This window comes from Mya arenaria, chromosome 3 (genome assembly GCF_026914265.1).
Source record: "Mya arenaria isolate MELC-2E11 chromosome 3, ASM2691426v1".
NCBI classification, from domain to species: Eukaryota; Metazoa; Mollusca; class Bivalvia; order Myida; family Myidae; genus Mya; species Mya arenaria.
In genome coordinates this window covers 12,877,117-12,894,836 of record NC_069124.1, presented here as the reverse complement: position 1 = coordinate 12,894,836, position 17,720 = coordinate 12,877,117, and the positions used below count along the sequence as shown (strand labels likewise).

Sequence of the window (17,720 nt, the reverse complement as noted above, 5' to 3'; positions counted from 1 at the left end):
TATGGAACTCCTTAATGGTAATCTCATTGTAATTACCTCCCTTGTTGAAGACTGTTGTCTGAAGCATCATGGAAACCTTGTCTTGTGGCAATATTTAGAATGCTAATTAATTGTTTCTCGCGTCAAATGTCACCATAAAACAGTTTTCATGCACCTTTCAAGAAATAATGCTTCACTCTCCTTAGAACTATTTAAAGACCGATTTGTCTATTAACATAATCTGAATCACTGCGCGCATACCCATGACAACCACGATTTATCGCATATCCAAACGCAAATTTTTTCACCATGGCCTAAAAAAATAAATTGTGTGGTTCGGGTCACCTGACCCTACCTGGAAAATATCGCCGACCCTACTGTTTTTTTGGTGCCACTTGCGAAAAAAAAAACACACTCCAGAACGTCGGGAGTTTAAGCTCATAACACCCAAGATGAGTTTCGAAGATGTAGAGAGCTTCCGATGCTACAGACGACAGTCTTCAACAAGGGAGGTTATTACAATGTGGTGACCATTAAAAAGGAGTTCCATACGGGCATTTTATCTTCGCCCGTGGGCAAGATAAGAATTTCTAGCATGGTTAAATTAATGGATCTACTTATCTGAGGTGGGAGAAATGTGTGTCCTCACTAAATGAAACCACATCATCTACTATTATGTTTTTCTCTGTGACATTATGTAGCTGTCAGAATAATTATTTCATCCTTAAAACTATTTCGGCAGAATCTTGGAAAAGTACTGCTTACCGTTATATTTTGCTAGAGTTTATAAGTAAAACCAGCTAAAATATTCTGGAAGTGATGGATGATAATTCAAATTAGTGCGTAAGAATTTGGTATTATTAAATTATACAATGAATTTATGAACGATATTACCCGGCTTTGGAAAAAAAAACTGCAACATGTTCGGTGCGGCTCAGGTTTACTTGGAAATGAGTTCCTTAGGGAAGGTTATAACGTGACCTATGGCTATTTTCCAGAAACACCAATAACGTTATACATTTGTATATTGATTTGGATTAATGCAACTGAAACACCATTAAAGGTTTTAGCTAGTAAAATGAGTTGTTCATGGCAACACTAACCGTGTTTACAATATGGATATTAAAGGTTCAATATTGAAGTACAACAGTTAGTTTAGACACACTGCAGTTATTGTTGGTACAAGATGTTTCCAATTACTCGGTATGTAAGGCATCTTGGATAAAGCTCAATTGATCCGCGCAAAACGAATCTGCTCTGGCAGAGATGTAGTGTAGTACATAAAAAATCATTTCAGAAAGTGTGAAATTAGATACCAGTGAAATTAAATAGCACACTATTGTTACTTGCAGTCGTTGCTCTTGAAATAAAATATTCATTACTTGTTCTTTCGGATATCCTTTATGAAATCTGCTGAAACGATTCTGCAAGGATCCCGGTGCAGACGGCATCGTGTACTTGCAGACGACAAAATTGTACGGTGGCAGAATGATTCCAGGATTTACGAGTTCCCTACTGCTGGTTGTTTCTGAGATTGTGTTCAGTGCCTTTCTTAATGCGGAGAGTTTATCTAGGTATTGTGACACTTCTACAACCAAACTGTATATTGTATAACCATGTGTAGTATAAACGAACGATTAAGTTTCATTTAGAATCCTCGACAGTGCAACACTAGTGACTGGTAATGTTAAAAAAAGCTTTTCTGGGTACAAAGTCGATCATAAGATTATACTGATGGCAATACGAGCCCAAGGTGTCTATTTGAAGAGGCCATGGAAAATAATGTTGGATTAGAATCAAAAACTTCTTTTGTGAGAGGCGGACAACACCGTACACCAATAGACAAACTCGCCTTACAAGTTACTTTATATAACAAATGTAAACACGTAAAACAAATGTACATTTAAAATTGTTGGTTTCAACAAACCCTTCTTTTTTAGACAGGCGACGCTTAACTCCCTTCTGGGTCTGAAGGAGGACGGAACTTCCGGAAATCATGACGCCAACCGCCTCAAGTATGACTCCAGCATCGCACCAGACTTCGAACTAGGTTATATGCATATTTCTTAAACAAAAACTAACATTTGAAACATATTTTCATGAAGCAACGTAAAATTAAGATTTAACGACTGGCGCCTTGTGCTGTCTTAAGGCCTCATAAAATACATTCGGCTCGGGTTACCCGACCCTATCTTCGAAATAGGCACCGTCCCTACCGTTTTTAGCCAGTTGGTATAAAAATTATTATTATTATTATTATTATTATTATTATTATTATTATTATTATTATCTAATTTTTATTTAAATTAAATAAAGTTTAAACTTAAGTAATTTTTTTAGCATTCACCAATCATTTAATATTTTTGCGCTTTCTGCTTTTAAATACACGGTTACAATGTTGTTATCAGTAATAAATATTTTCCATAAATGCATTTTTTTAGTAAGTAGTTAAAGGTTTATCAGTCAAAATTGATGGTTGTTATACATGTGTATGTGTATGTATTGATTTTGAATAAGAGTGTCACTTTAACACCATTCTCCAAGGATATAACCCTAACCAAAACATTTTGTCTTTGGCCTTTTTTATAATAAAACCATAGGCAACATCAATTTCTATCAATAATCGAACACGCAGCCAACCCACAACTTTTAAACGCAAAAAGTCTCAGGAGTATATAAATAATGGCTTGCACGTTTTGTTTGATTTATTTATTATGCCCCCCTTCGAAGAAGAGGGGTATATTGCTTTGCACATGTCGGTCGGTAGGTCGGTCGGTCCGTCGGTAGACCAAAGCTTGGCCGAGTGATAACTCAACAATCCCTGGACGTATGGTCACCAAACTCGACATGAATGTTGGGCCAGACTAGTAGATGACCCCTATTGATTTAAGGGCTCATCGGGTCAAAGGTCAAGGTCACAGTGACCTTGAATGGGAAAGGAATTGTAAAGCTTGTCCGAGTGATAACTCAACAATGCCTAGACCTATGATCATCAAACTTGATATGGAAGTTGGGCCTGACCGGTAGGTGACCCCTATTGTTTTTGGGGGTCATCAGGCCAAAGGTCAAGGTCACAGTGACCTTGAATGGTTAAAGGTTGTCCGAGTGATAATTTTACAATGCCTGCATCCTTGGCCCTCAAATTTTACTTGGAGGTTGGGCCTGACCAGTAGATGACCCCTATTGTTTTTGGGGGTAATCGGGTCAAAGGTCAAGGTCGCAGTGACCTTGAATGGTAAAAGGTTGTCCATGTGATAACTTGACAATGCCTGCACCCATGGCCCTCAAACTTGACTTGGTGGTTGGGCCTGACCAGTCGATGACCCGTATTGTTTTTGGGGGTCATCGGTCCAAAGGTCAAGGTCAAAGTGACCTTGAATGGTCAAATGTTGTCCGAGTGATAATATGACAATGTCTGCACCGATGGCCCTCATACTTGACTTGGAGGCTGTGCCTGACCAGTAGATGGCCACACTCTATTCTCACACTTTGAATGGTCCTAATCTTAAAACTGCCCCAACGGCATCCGTTATCAGTGACAAATCAGCTGTCATTTCGGTCTATGCATATTTCATTCAAATGTCCATATAATCCTGACAACATGGCGCTCAGGAGGGGGGGGGGCATAATGGTTGACAAACATCTCTTGTTATTTCTTAGTTTGAAAATTGGGCTAAATGAATACCACTAAACTGCAAGTTAATGGATTGCCGCTATGATGAATGCAAATATCATCTTGAGATTCCATCCGATCGAAAACTGCTTGCACTGCAGCAATTTACATGAGTACGATAACGCCGACACCGTAGACAATGGAATCCTTTTTTGTGCGATTCTTTATTTGCATCCGCCCCTGCAACATCACAGTTTGTAGCTACCTTATTGGCCCAGTAATGAATACCGCCGACTTTCTTTTGTGCCAAAAATCGTCGTTACAGTGCAGTTTAACTGTTTCTCGACCTAGTATATATGCACTATTACTGGCGACCTTTGTATATACAAACCACCCTCGTGTATTACATTGCATAATCATATTAGAAACATATTACGATAATGATCCTTAATTCGAGTACTGTTGAGAAAGGCTTGACTTGACGTTCACTTAACTTCTGTTTGATTTTGCAATAATGTATAATGGGATTCTCCGGTTTATATTGTTCCCCTCATTTTTTTATGAAACTATTAGTTGTAAATATTTATATTCATGGCAAAGAAAGCTCATTGCAACTCTAGAGCGTACTAAACATTTACAACCGTCAAGTGTTTGCTGACGCAATATTCTGTGGTTTGCTTATCATTATTAGCAGAATGAAACTGTAAACTATTAACAAGATATTGCGCCGCAGTGTCGGATGTTTTGGTTGTCTATGAACCGCTGGCTTGGACAAATTCTCTTGCCTCAAACTTATCTTTATTGTCTATATGTATATAGTTTAGACCTTGTCTACTTATTTACGATGATGCCATGCGTTAAATACGCCATTATCAAACCTCTGATGAATGAGAAGGAAGTGATAGGAGTTTTGTTGTAAATTGTCTTAAGGAATATGTCACAGTACTGTTGCAATTTGAAATTCTCTCTTTGTTTGTACTCTCACAGATTTCATTGACAGCAAAAACTCCCAAGTCGTTTAACTGCAGTTATTTGTTTTATGAACAATCACCAAATAACTGATGTTTGAGAGCTAGTTAGACAATATAACTAGTACATTCGCTTTACTTGACACGTATATAGACAAGAATATGTCATTTTTTTAAGCTTCCAAACATGGTTTCTTCTTTTAGACGTGCCTACTGAAGTCCGTGTCCGAATCCTGATACAGAACATTTACTCCGTTACCGAGACTTCCATGGTAAGACGTCCACATTGCTTCAACTATGATACAGCATTTAAAAATGTATTCTACATGTTTTTTCTTCAAAGTGGTTTTAAAATAATTTGGTAGTTATGATGTTATCACATCGGAGTATACAAACCAAGACACGTGTAATGTAGACGCTTGCATCTGATCCTGGCGCTTATTGACGTTATTCGGAACTTCTCGACCATTTTTCCTTTAGAACAACCTCGGATGTATATGGACGGTTAGCAATGTCAGAACTCTTAACATTTAACTACACCGCAAGTAGATCGCATAGTAATTTCAATTAAGCAGTTAAACTTAGTGATATTTACTCTTGGGAATTTTAATGATTTAAGCAATTATTCACTTTACGGGCAATCAATTTAAACTTAGATATACAAAATACACGTTAAAACAATGCAATCAATTTATATTATTATTTAAAAGTTTACGAACTATTTCTACTGATGTATCGGCATACATTCGAGGTTGTTTTTGATAGAAAATGGCCGAGGAGTTCCGAGTGTACTGACGTATCAGTAAGCTTATACACACGAAACAAATTTGATGTTGGTGTCCAGTAAGTTAATGCAAAAACTGTCTAGTGGGAATACATAATAATTCATAGCAAAAGCTTTCAGCCACATAAAACTTATTTACGTTAACGTCTGGCAACATTAATGGTGTTTGGCTTTTTTTTCGAACAATAGATAAGTCTGGTTACTATGATAGCATTAGTAGCGCCTGGCGTCGTCGGAGTGTTAACTCTTTAACATTGGCGAACACACAAACGCCAACTAGTCCAGTGACCCTATGGCTAAACATGCAAATAAGGGAAAAAATGCACAGAAATGATATTTTCATATTTGTGTCGTTGGATATCTGCTGTGTGTGGGGAACAAAGTATAGAAAAACCCAACGGTGCATTTTTTTTTTTTATTTAAATCTAATTTTCAAACATTTAACTGCAAAAAATCACATTTCACTCATTACATTGTATATATACCTTAGAGGTTATTCTGTAATTTTATATTTATTAGCTACAGTAATTCTGGTAATTTGATTGCCAAATTTGACTAAGTCCTTGGAAAATTCTAGAAATTCTCATTGTATTCAAGTTTTCAAACATTTTACCCCAAAAATCTCATTTCACAAAATATTTGGTTTCTTTACTTTAGGTTTGTTAAACTGTAATATAATACCTATAAAATAAGTAATTCTGGTGATTTTATTGCAAAATTTGACAAAGTTATTGGCAAATTTCATAAATTCTCATTTTCATTTATTTTTTGAACATTTTACCCCAAAATACATATTTCACAAAATACGGTGTTTCTATACTTTAGATATATTATACTGTAATATAAGATCTATTAAATACAGTGTTTCTGGTAATTTTATTGTAAAATTAGACAAAGTTATTGGCAAAATCCAGAAATTCTCATTTTTATTCATTTTTTTCCAACATTTTACCCCGAAAATCTCATTTTGCACCATGTGATTGTTCTATACTTTTAGTATGTTAAATGAACGGAATGTCGTTAGGGCCATCGCCTGTGAATATGTTGATCTGAAACGCGTTACTCGAAAGTACGATGATAAAAACTAGGGATGGAAACCGGATACCAAATCGGTATCCGGATATTCGTATCAAGTATTCGAATACTATCCGGATACTCGTATCAAATTGTTTTCATAATAAGTAAATTTCCTATTATATGTCACCAACCTGTTATTTGACATGATAATGCGACAGTACTATGATGATAATGCGATATACTATCGTGTTTTCATCATCGTATTTTCGCGTTTTCACCATCGTAATATCGTGATTTCGAGTTTTTATCATCGCACTATCGTACTGTCGTGTTTTCATCATCGTACTATCGCGTTTTCATCATCGTACTGTCGCGTTTTCATCATCATACTATCACGTTTTCATCATCGTCCTGTCGTTTTTTTCATTATAGTACTATCGCGTTTTTATCATCGTACTGTCGTGTTTTCATCATCGTACTATCGCTTCTGGTGCGCATGCGCATATGCGATATTATCTTAAACATTTACAGCAATGCCGCTGAGGATTATAAATTCATGACAAATACGAGAAAACGTTTTGCTACGTAAAAACTCACATAAACTTATCAAAGAAGCAAAACAACAGACTGGCTATTTAGAATGTAGTGTAGTTTCTGTCATTAAAATATTTAAGGGCAATCTTTCTACTTCGCAACAAAAACAACAACAACGACAAGGACGACAACAACAGCAACAACTACAACCACAACAACATCAGCAACAACATCACCACCACCACAACAACAAAAAATAACAGCGATAACAACAATAGCGACAACACCATTTAAACCAGAAGTTAATATTTTGTCATTAACGTAATAATTACAGGAGTATTCTATGGACATCTTCTTGCGTCAGAAGTGGGAAGACAAGCGGCTGAAGTACGGGAACACCTCCGAGCTGCCCTGGCTCGAACTGGACAACAAGATAATGGACAGTGTGTGGGTACGTTTATGATGAAAAACAAACCTTTAATGTTCCATTCCACCATTCTCCCCCATCTGGTTTTCTTCCTATTCAAGTCCTTTGTTTTCGTCAGAACAGCATCCTGCCTCCTCAACCAAATCTTGATCATTCTTGAAATATTCCCTACTATCTAACCTCTTCCGCCCATTGGCCTCCTCTTCTTTTCATTACATATGTCTCTACCTTCTTCCAGTCCATGTTTCCGTTCATTTCCCTTTCAATTTTCTTACCATTTTTCCTGCGTCATATCATTGTTTGCCGTGTACGTCTCTTCCAATGTCTTATTCAGATGTATATTCTTTCCATTCATAGCGCTTCCCGTACTTCTTGTCTCTTTCCATAATTAGCATTGTCCTCTTATACATTTCTCCTTTTCCTTTTCCTTCCTGCTTTTCAAAATAGTTGATTATATTCTCTTCTTTGTCTTTATCCTTTTTTGCATCATCATCTTCTTCAATTAATTTTCCATCAGTTGTAAATAAATATGCATTTAGTTTAGCTATATCCGCATCATGATTTAGGTTCCAGACACTTTCTTCCCGAACGAGAAGAAGGCGAGAGTGCACGACGTGACAGTGCCAAACAAGATGATGCATCTCTATAAGAACGGCACCGTGCTCTATAGCATAAGGTATCAAATAAACATACACCAATATTACATGTACATATATACTCAAAACATAATTAGGTGTTACCTATACAATTTTTCAAATATTGATATAGACCACATGACTTCTGACAAGACTGCTTACAGAAATATGGAGAAAAATACACTTTCATCATAGTACAATAGTGTATCTGGGACATTTAAAAAGGTTTTGATGTAATCTGAATGTGGAAACCACCAGTTGTATTTTTGTCCATACTTTGAACTGTCTTAACGCATGCAATCTAAGGGACCATCTTGGAAACTAGTGTACGACATCGTATCGTAAAATCTAGATGTCTTTATTGAACTTTGTTACTAGTTAAATCAAACAAACTTTGTTCAATTGACCAAGCTTTTAGTCTCGAACTATATATTAAAACTACTAAGGTTTGGATTCGAAAAAGCGATCGTACGACAAGTGAATTGATAAGGTGGCATCATCTTGAAATTATCATGATAGTACATGTATTTGTTTATAAAATAGATATATATTGTTTTACTCTATATACAGCAAATGATTGGAAACTCGTGCAAACGGGAACATTGATTTTTAAATGAAATATATGTCAAGAACCGGCTCTGGGGAAATTATCCGCTGATAATAATTTAAAATAGCAAAATTGTCAAATAACTGTTTCCGTCTAGAAATTTACAAATGTATAGGTACTTTTCGCTGATAAACGGTCGTCTCAAACAATAGTCTTCTTTCTCGTCGAAAATGGGAGATAAGGAAAAGGCGTATATTTCCCTGGAGTTTTCTTGGTGACCATTTCCTGAAAACAGAGAAGAAAGTTTTGGCAAAATTGTTAAATAAGGATATCGGCCGCGCATCTGTTATTGCAAAAAGTTAACGAACATATAAAACATAAAAGAAGCCTTTTTTCTGCAATTTATATTTTATTCATAATTATATCAAAACTGACATTTATTTCACCTACTTTAGATATGCAAAAGAATGATAATAAGTTCAAAGTACACGGTAAAAAAATGCACAAATGTGCCCCAAGTGCCAATTTTCTGCACTTTTCTGTGTGCAACTCCACATCGCGTGTTTAGTGCAAGACAGTAACTGACAAAGAAAGCACTACACAATTATTCAGCTAAGACCTATCAATGTGCGAGGTTTCATACATTTCCTAGAATTTCCTACCAGTTTTACAAGCGTGTAAGAAAACTAATAAAACAAGGGGAGATAACTCTATAACAGTATAATACTATATAACAGTGTGGACAAAAGTTTATTTTTCACTGTTTACAACAATTTTACAGTATAAATTTAATCCTTCGAATAAATACGTGCGTGGTCAAAGTTTACTTCATAAAACGAATGAACAAGGCGACATTACTTTGTAATAAAGTATCCAAGAGGTATAATTCTTGCAAACTTCACAACGTTACATTGTAATCTATCTTTTTTTCGAAGTTTCAATCAACTCCTAAAATTTTCGAGTTCTAATCCGGACAAAATGATTGATAAATAATATAATACGTTCTGTAAAAACAGTATGTCTTTGTTTCAGGAAAGGGAAAACATTTAAATAAGAATATTGACAATAACAGTGTCTCACTTCAGTCGAAGGGGAGGCATAATTAATTTTGGTTACATTTCTTTCAATGTGTTCTGTCAAACCTCATTTTTTGTCCCTCCAACGAAACATACTCTTATATGGTATATTTCAGGTTGTCTCTGACACTGAGTTGTTCTATGCAATTACACAAATACCCCATGGATGTCCAGATCTGTCCTATTGTCCTGGCTAGCTGTAAGTATGTAGGAATGACCTGTGGTTCAGTTAGCACAAATAAGTACATATAAATTGCAATATACTTTTATTAAAGCCTAGATGCCAATAAACTTAGTCATAAGGACATTCGGAATATAAGTAATAATTCTCAATTTCGCCAGACTAACTAAAAAACAGTAGATTTCGAGATATTGATTATAAACAGAAAAATAATTGTGTAGTAAGATCGATATTTGGATTTAAATAATAATCATATATGCAAAAGGGTTGGGCCAAGTATATAAAAAAACCCATTAGTTACGGCCCTTCCTTTAGTATTGCTTATGGTGTCAAGAGACGCTGTAAATTATATAGAGGATATGTGTTTATTGTAGCGTAACGCTACGGAGAACTCTCTAAGTGTCCACTTAAACTTGTTAGAACTCTTTATGTTATTAAACAAAAATTGTTCAATGTTCATTCTTTATTTTAAAACGTTCTTTCTAAATATAATTATACAGTTCGAAATACAATGTATAAAGTTTTTATACACGTTTTTATTTCTATTTTTATTACTAACGAATGTTCAATGACCTATTCCAGACGCATACACAACAGAAAACGTTATCTACCGATGGGAAGGGCCTCACCCTGTGCACCTAAACCACGCGGAAATGCCACAGTTTGGCGCCGAAGTGGTTGACAATGCCTTCACCGAGTCGTGCAAGGAAAGCTATGGTGAAAGTAATGGCAGCGCCTTAGTTTCAACATTTTTAAAATGCATCTTAGAACCGGGCAGATTGGACATTATTTTGCCCAGCTCAACTTTTATATTGAAGCACATTGCCATTAGCCCGACCATATATTTTTAACTGTAATACTAATTTTTAAATTATCACAAGCAGACATTTCAATTTAAGAATTAACTAATATATATATAGGCGGCAATTGAATTAGTGCTCTAAGCAGTCTGCAGTGACTGTCGAAAAAACACATACAATGAAACGTATTTTAAAACACGATCCTGATCTTCCATATTCCAGACCAGTTCGCTTGTATCCAGGGCTTCATCCAACTGAACCGGAAGGTGGGCTACTACATCGTCCAGGTGTTTGTGCCGTCCATCCTGATCGTGGTGCTCTCCTGGGTCTCCTTCTGGGTGGACCACGACGCAGTCCCCGCCCGAATCTCACTTGGCGTCCTTACTGTCCTAACCATGACGACCCAGAGTTCCGGCGCACTCCAGTCGCTCCCGCAGGTCTCATATGTTAAGGTTGTGTGTTTTTCGCTTATTATAATTTTGCCTTAATTTTTGTCATAGTAAGCTTACTGCGTTGCAATCGTTTTTACTGAACAAACTATTTTGATAATTTTGAGAGAATGTCTGTTTATTTTTCCGGAGCATGTAATGCCCTCATGAAAGTGTAAGCTTGTTTCGGATAGTAACCAAAAATGTCTTTAACCCTTTAAATAAACTCAAGTTATCAGGACATGTTTTAACCGATTGCTTTCTGCCAGAATTTTATTAAACCAGTAGATCTCCGGCTTAAGCATTTCCACTTCCCTTATTTCCTTTCTTGTGTAACAATTTGTCCACTTACAAACAACATCATCAATGGATTCTGTTGCAACTGCGTTAAGCGCCATTTCATTTCATTTCATTGCATTATCTTTTTTGACGGTATACTAAAAGATAATATCATTAATATTTTACCAAAGTTTAATTGCTCTTTGCGGCATTTCAATACCACATTCGAGTTGGTTTTACCCTCTGCATGACGTGTGGATGTTTACGTGTCTGATATTCAAGTTCACTTACCCTTTGCCGCCCATAGACGTGTGGATGTTTACCTGTCTAATATTCAAGTTCACTTACCCTTTGCAGGCTATAGACGTGTGGATGTTTACCTGTCTAATATTCAGGTTTACTTAACCTTTGCAGGTTATATACGTGTGGATGTTTACCTGTCTAATATTCAAGTTCACTTACCCTTTGCAGGCTATAGACGTGTGGATGTTTACCTGTCTAATATTCAGGTTTACTTAACCTTTGCAGGTTATATACGTGTGGATGTTTACCTGTCTAATATTCAGGTTTACTTAACCTTTGCAGGCTATAGACGTGTGGATGTTTACCTGTCTAATATTCAAGTTCACTTACCCTTTGCAGGCTATAGACGTGTGTATGTTTACCTGTCTAATATTCAAGTTCACTTACCCTTTGCCGCCTATAGACGTGTGGATGTTTACCTGTGTAATATTCAAGTTCACTTACCCTTTGCCGCCTATAGACGTTTGGATGTTTACCTGCCTGATATTCAAGTTCGCATACCCATTTGCAGGCTATAGACGTGTGGATGTTTTCGTGTCTGATATTCAAGTTCGCTTAACCTTTGCAGGTATAGACGTGTGGATGTTTACGTGTCTGATATTCAAGTTCGCTTAACCTTTGCAGGCTATAGACGTGTGGATGTTTACGTGTCTGATATTCGTGTTTGTGGCGTTGATCGAATACTCGTACGTTAACGTTGTGGCACGTGGTGCACAGAAGGGGCATTCACGTAAACAGGACCGACCCATAGAACTACAACCAGTACGTAAATGGATGGGGTGTGGATTACAGTCGATGGCAACTTTGAAATATATTAACATTTTTCCTCTAGTCACTCGTATTGATATTAATGCTAGCAATTATATCAATATTTGTAAACGAATCGAATTTAAACGTCTTGGATTTATGGACAGCGGAAAATTTTAGCTTACAAGTTTACACGCCGAGTAAAATAATTGTCTTACTTTGCAGTTGACAAAAGAACGCCCGGAAAGTAATAAGGTAAGTGATTTAACTCGTATTTACATATCGTAGTACTCATCATTTCAACTGTATTTCAACTAAGCCCAACGGCTAACATTGTTGTTCTTATTAAAGACAAATTCATCTTGTTTTGCAGGACAATATGAAGCAGGGTGGCCCAGCCGGAAAGAGCGTCGGTAACATTGCGGCCCGGCGGGTGGACAAAATCTCGCGTTTTCTCTTTCCGGTCGCCTTCGTCGTGTTTAACATCGTGTTCTGGACCTACTACTCATTTGTGCCACACCCCACCAATAGTTCTTGAGGCCCGTTCTTCGAAACCTTTCTGTGGAATCACGTAAAGTCCATCGTTAAACATACTCCTAGTTGGAAAACTATATCGGCAATTCATCGGATCTCATGGGAATGACATATGGATTCAAGCTACCATTTTGGATAAAATTGGATAAAATAGTGAACAGTCAGAAGTCAAATACTGATAAATTGGGAGTCTACGGTCCCTATGATACAGTTCTGTAACTCCTACATGGCAATAACTTGTCGATAATGAAATTACTATTTGTGCTTGTAGCACAAAGACGGAGTTTGTTTCATGTAGGTGCATGTATAGTCCCGTTTGCTGCAACTGTTAGAATATTGCTCAATCAAAAGTGCAATATGTACCTTGATCATATGTCCATGTTTGTTATACAATTTAAATTTGTGAGTACACATTTCCCTTACAAGTTACTTTACGTATTTCGTTGATAATTTTATTCTAGATGTATTTATTGTTTCCTTTAAATATTTCATAAATTCAACTATTTCACATCACAGAGAATATCATTTCTATCCATTCCACAAGCAATAATATGCAGCTACTACAATTGCTTCACACGAGCCATTTTATATACATTTGTACTAGTCAAATATATGCAACTTTTACACTTGTCGCATATGTTTTGCATTACTTTATTCTTATGTTTTGTTTGAGCACGTATTTGTACTCATGCTGTATTACAGTCAGTAACTGTGTTAGTTATAGTTGTCACGATCGATTTGTTTGGTTACTTTTTGCAATAAAACACAACAACAGAAATATCCTATTCGTTAGACATGTACGTGAAGTTAGCGGCCTAGCGGCCTAGCGGCGTGAAGTAAGCGGCCTAGCGGCCTAGCGGCCTAGCGGCCTAGCGGCGTGAAGTTGGCGGCCTAGCGGCCTAGCGGCCTGGCGGCCTAATTATTTTTTCTATTTCCAAGCAATTGTTAATGCGTTTTTTTTTAAAAACAATGATAAATCAAGGTTTTTTATTCATATAGTTACATAGCGGCCTTAAATTGTTTTCAATTCAGAATATTTTTCTTTACCTTTTATTCTATAACAATTTTAAATTAACTGTTTTATGCACAAATTATCACTCTGAAGCGTTTTTCAACTTTTTTTCAAAAAAGTCGATCAAGCACTTCAGCGACCTAGCGGCATAGCGGCGTGAAATTAGCGGTCTAACGGCCTAGTGGCCTAAATTGAATCCTATTTCAAAGCATGTATACATGCATTTTCTTCTAAAACAATGACATTTTAACTGTTTTTATGCACAAATTAACACATTGAAGCGATTATCAACAGTTTTTTTCCAAAAACGTCGATAAAGCAGTCAGCTATTTCAAAGCATTTAACATGCCTGTTCTTCTAAAACAATGATGTATTTACTGTTTTTATGCACAAATTATCACTCTAAAGCGTTTTTCATTTTTTCCCCCAAAAAAGTCGATCGAGCACTTCAGCGGCCTAGCGGCGTGAAGTTAGCGGCCTGGCGGCCTAGCGGCCTAGCGGCCTAATATGGTTTCCTATTTCAAAGCATGTATACATGCATTTTCTTCTAAAACAATGACATATTAACTGTTTTTATGCACAAATTAACACTTTGAAGCTATTAGCGATTATCAACAGTTTTTTTCAAAAGCGTCGATAAAGCAGACAGCTATTTCAAAGCATTAAACATGCCTGATCTTCTAAAACAATGATATATTTACTGTTTTATGCACAAATTATCACTCTGAAGCGTAATTTAAAATTGTTTTAGAATAAAAGGTAAAGAAAAATATTCTGAATATATAACAATTTAAGGCCGCTATGTAACTATATGAATAAAAAACCTTGATTTATCATTGTTTAAAAAAAACGCATTAACAATTGCTTGGAAATAGAAAAAATAATTAGGCCGCCTAGGCCGCTAGGCCACTAGGCCGCCAACTTCACGCCGCTAGGCCGCTAGGCCGCCAGGCCGCTAACTTCACGCCGCTAGGCCGCTAACTTCACGCCGCTAGGCCGCTAGGCCGCTAGGCCGCTAACTTCACGCCGCTAGGCCGCTAGGCCGCTAACTTCACGTACATTCTTTAGACTCATATTTTTAAATGCTACCGCCATAACTGTGGTTTCATAACGAAACGATTTTGTCCGTAACCGTAACGGCATTGCATAAGTGATTAACTCAGAACCAGCGTTACCGAGAAAAATCTGACAGGTCCATCACGCCATACAGCGTTGCAATATATATTTCGAAAACAACAACAACGTCAGTACCAATATTACAAGGTAATTATAGCAAAAAGTATCTACATACTCTACATACTCTACAGATAGGAGATTTCCTACGAACAGAAACTGCCTTGTCATTTTATGGTCGTGTTTTAGCTGTTTTGTTCTTACTTTTAAAGCTCATAGATCATACTTTCCAAATTAAATGTTTTTCGCAAATCATTGGAGAAACGGCGACAATGTAGAGAAAACCAAATACATACATGGAAACAGTATAAACAGGAGATCATTATCCTTGTAAAATAATACTTCAATTTCTCTAATTTTTATGACAATTTTTCTTACATCTGGTCTTGTTTTCCACAACAAATCAGTGTTATCCTACCACTAGCCAACGTTACCTCCGCCATTTTATCTCGTAAAATTTGAGCACGGTGGACCTGGCGCCCAATTACCAAGCTTCCGATTCCCCCGTGTGACAAAGAAATTAAGAAAAATGCAAAAACTACTGATATCAAATACCACATTTTCTATCATTTTAAACTTAATTGTTAACAGTGTTTATTCTTACGGGAATTTCGCGATAGGAAGGCACTCTCCATTCGGGGTATTTTATAAGTATACATCCTTATTAGGCAAAGTATGAGACGCTTAATGCTAGTGTATTGTGTTTAAACAAACACCAATAATAAGAGATCATACCAAGTCCTAACTGTAACCCGTCGACGAGTCTCTGACCAGTGGCTGACATACCTTAAAGTGTGCACATGCTGGCGTAGGAGGAGGCGTCAGCACACATAAGGGCGAATGCTTGGCAGTATGTGTGCAAACTCGTCATTCTTAAATATTGTCAGGTTTATTTCAGTGAACAGTTTGTTTCGCTATTGGATAAATAAATATATTATTTCAGTTTCAAATTCAAGAGCACGTTAACATCATTCTCGTTTGTTCGATGTAATTCTGAATGTTTGAAAACGGGTGTAAACTATGCAAGTAATCAGAAGTATTGTCTGGTCATATTTACACATGAATTTTCACCTAGTCCATTGTGGCAAAGAAGGCTAAAGGACAGAATGGGTAAAAGCCTGAGTACATCAATGTCGAGCAAGATCCTGTCATCAACTGCTGCCATGTATAAGAAATTATTAAAACTGGGTAGACAAAATATCATTAAATTAAAGTTTAAAAGATTTAGTTAGATGATTATTCTACTTTATAACTCTCAAAGTTCGAAGAAAAGACAAACAATTTTATTACCAGCCAGATGTCTAATACTCTATATTACTCAGCCATCATTCGCTACTGAGTCAAACTACTCAATCATACTATTTTAACAAGATGTATTTATATACGCCCACAATGTCTCTGTTTCAATGAAAGAGGATCGAGAGCGAGTACCAAGGTAGCGCCCGGGGCTCGACGCACGACCGAGATGAAAAAAAAAACTGTACGGCAAATGGATGGCATTGATTCACGGGATAAAAATCGCCCCATAGAAAATCTGACACAAAACACTCCCAAATGCCTTTGAATATGTTCAGCGGATACTCTTTGACAAAGTCTAAAACCAGTATAGTTTTGCCATTATTTTGAAATTAGGAATACAAAATATACGCTATTCAAACATGGTAAAGGCAACATTTAAAGAGCAAGAAAATGCCATTAGAATTGATAAGTGCATTAATTTGTTAAATATTTGAAGAAAAACCCCAACTGTTTTGTATGAACAAAAGTAATATATTTTTATCAGAGCTTTATTCATTGTAAGTGGTTTTGAATACTTGTATATCAAGAGTTCTTCAATTCAAATTGTTTATACTTCGAGATACTTGATATCATCATGACAAACATTATATTAAACCTGTAGATCAATGTAGCCAGTTTTTCAGTACAGTTTAGATCTGCGATAATCATGCGTTTTATCTTAATCAAACAATGAGCACATTATAATATTTGTTTTTCAAAACTGAAATAAAATAATGATGTTCTAAGAAAGGTTTTATTGAAACTATAAGAAAATGCATTTTGCTTTCTTTTCCACGATGCATCTCACCTATGTTTATCCATTAGTCACGGGTAGTGAGCCACTCTAGACTCGGATGGTCTTCATGCATTTCATGAATAAATCAACAGTTTCTGTTTTATTGTGGCTGCCTTTGTGACTGACAAATGATGTCTGTTACCAGGCAAACTCTGCAATATACATACTACAATGTTTGTCAAAGACCTCACGTAATTTCCCTTCAATCAGTATCAATTATTCAACAGACACGGATTCGATTTAGATGATGATGTCCCTGTTTTAAAACCCAAGACATATAATTTGCATAATTATGTGAACAAGGCAGATTTGAATGATTCAATTTGTTATGTTTTATTTATTCATAAAATGCCATCTTCTAACACTCGTAAGTATTCGAGCACTTTTCTAAATACAGTAGACATGTGTAAAACAACTTGTTATTGTTGATCGATTGTTTTTAAGCGCCCGAAGTGTGGACATATAGCAATTGCACTGTCCGTTCCTTTGTCCGTGTTTTCGTTCGTCTTAAGCAAAAACGTTATTATAATTGATGAGATTTCATTTAAATTTCACACAATTGTAAGGCTCCGTTGGAAGGTGTGTCGTGCATAAAATTCATGCTCTTAT

General features: G+C 36.4%; 1 protein-coding gene across 2 annotated transcripts; it reads left to right on the top strand.

Moving 5' to 3' along the window:
* Positions 1-632: 632 nt before the first annotated feature.
* Positions 633-13,620, top strand: LOC128228193 (glycine receptor subunit alpha-2-like). 2 transcript variants are annotated; one of them, XM_052939356.1, is made up of 11 exons: positions 633-1,553; positions 1,920-2,029; positions 4,765-4,832; positions 7,230-7,346; positions 7,889-7,998; positions 9,697-9,779; positions 10,344-10,484; positions 10,784-10,998; positions 12,196-12,333; positions 12,544-12,573; positions 12,692-13,620. In XM_052939356.1, exons 1-11 carry the CDS (start codon positions 1,468-1,470, stop codon positions 12,854-12,856), a joined length of 1,263 nt encoding a protein of 420 aa, XP_052795316.1. In that variant the 5' UTR covers positions 633-1,467; the 3' UTR covers positions 12,857-13,620. The 2 variants fall into 2 exon arrangements, with proteins under 2 accessions (XP_052795316.1, XP_052795315.1); XM_052939355.1 differs by having other exon boundaries at positions 634-1,553; positions 10,784-11,013.
* The last annotated feature ends 4,100 nt before the right edge of the window (positions 13,621-17,720 follow it).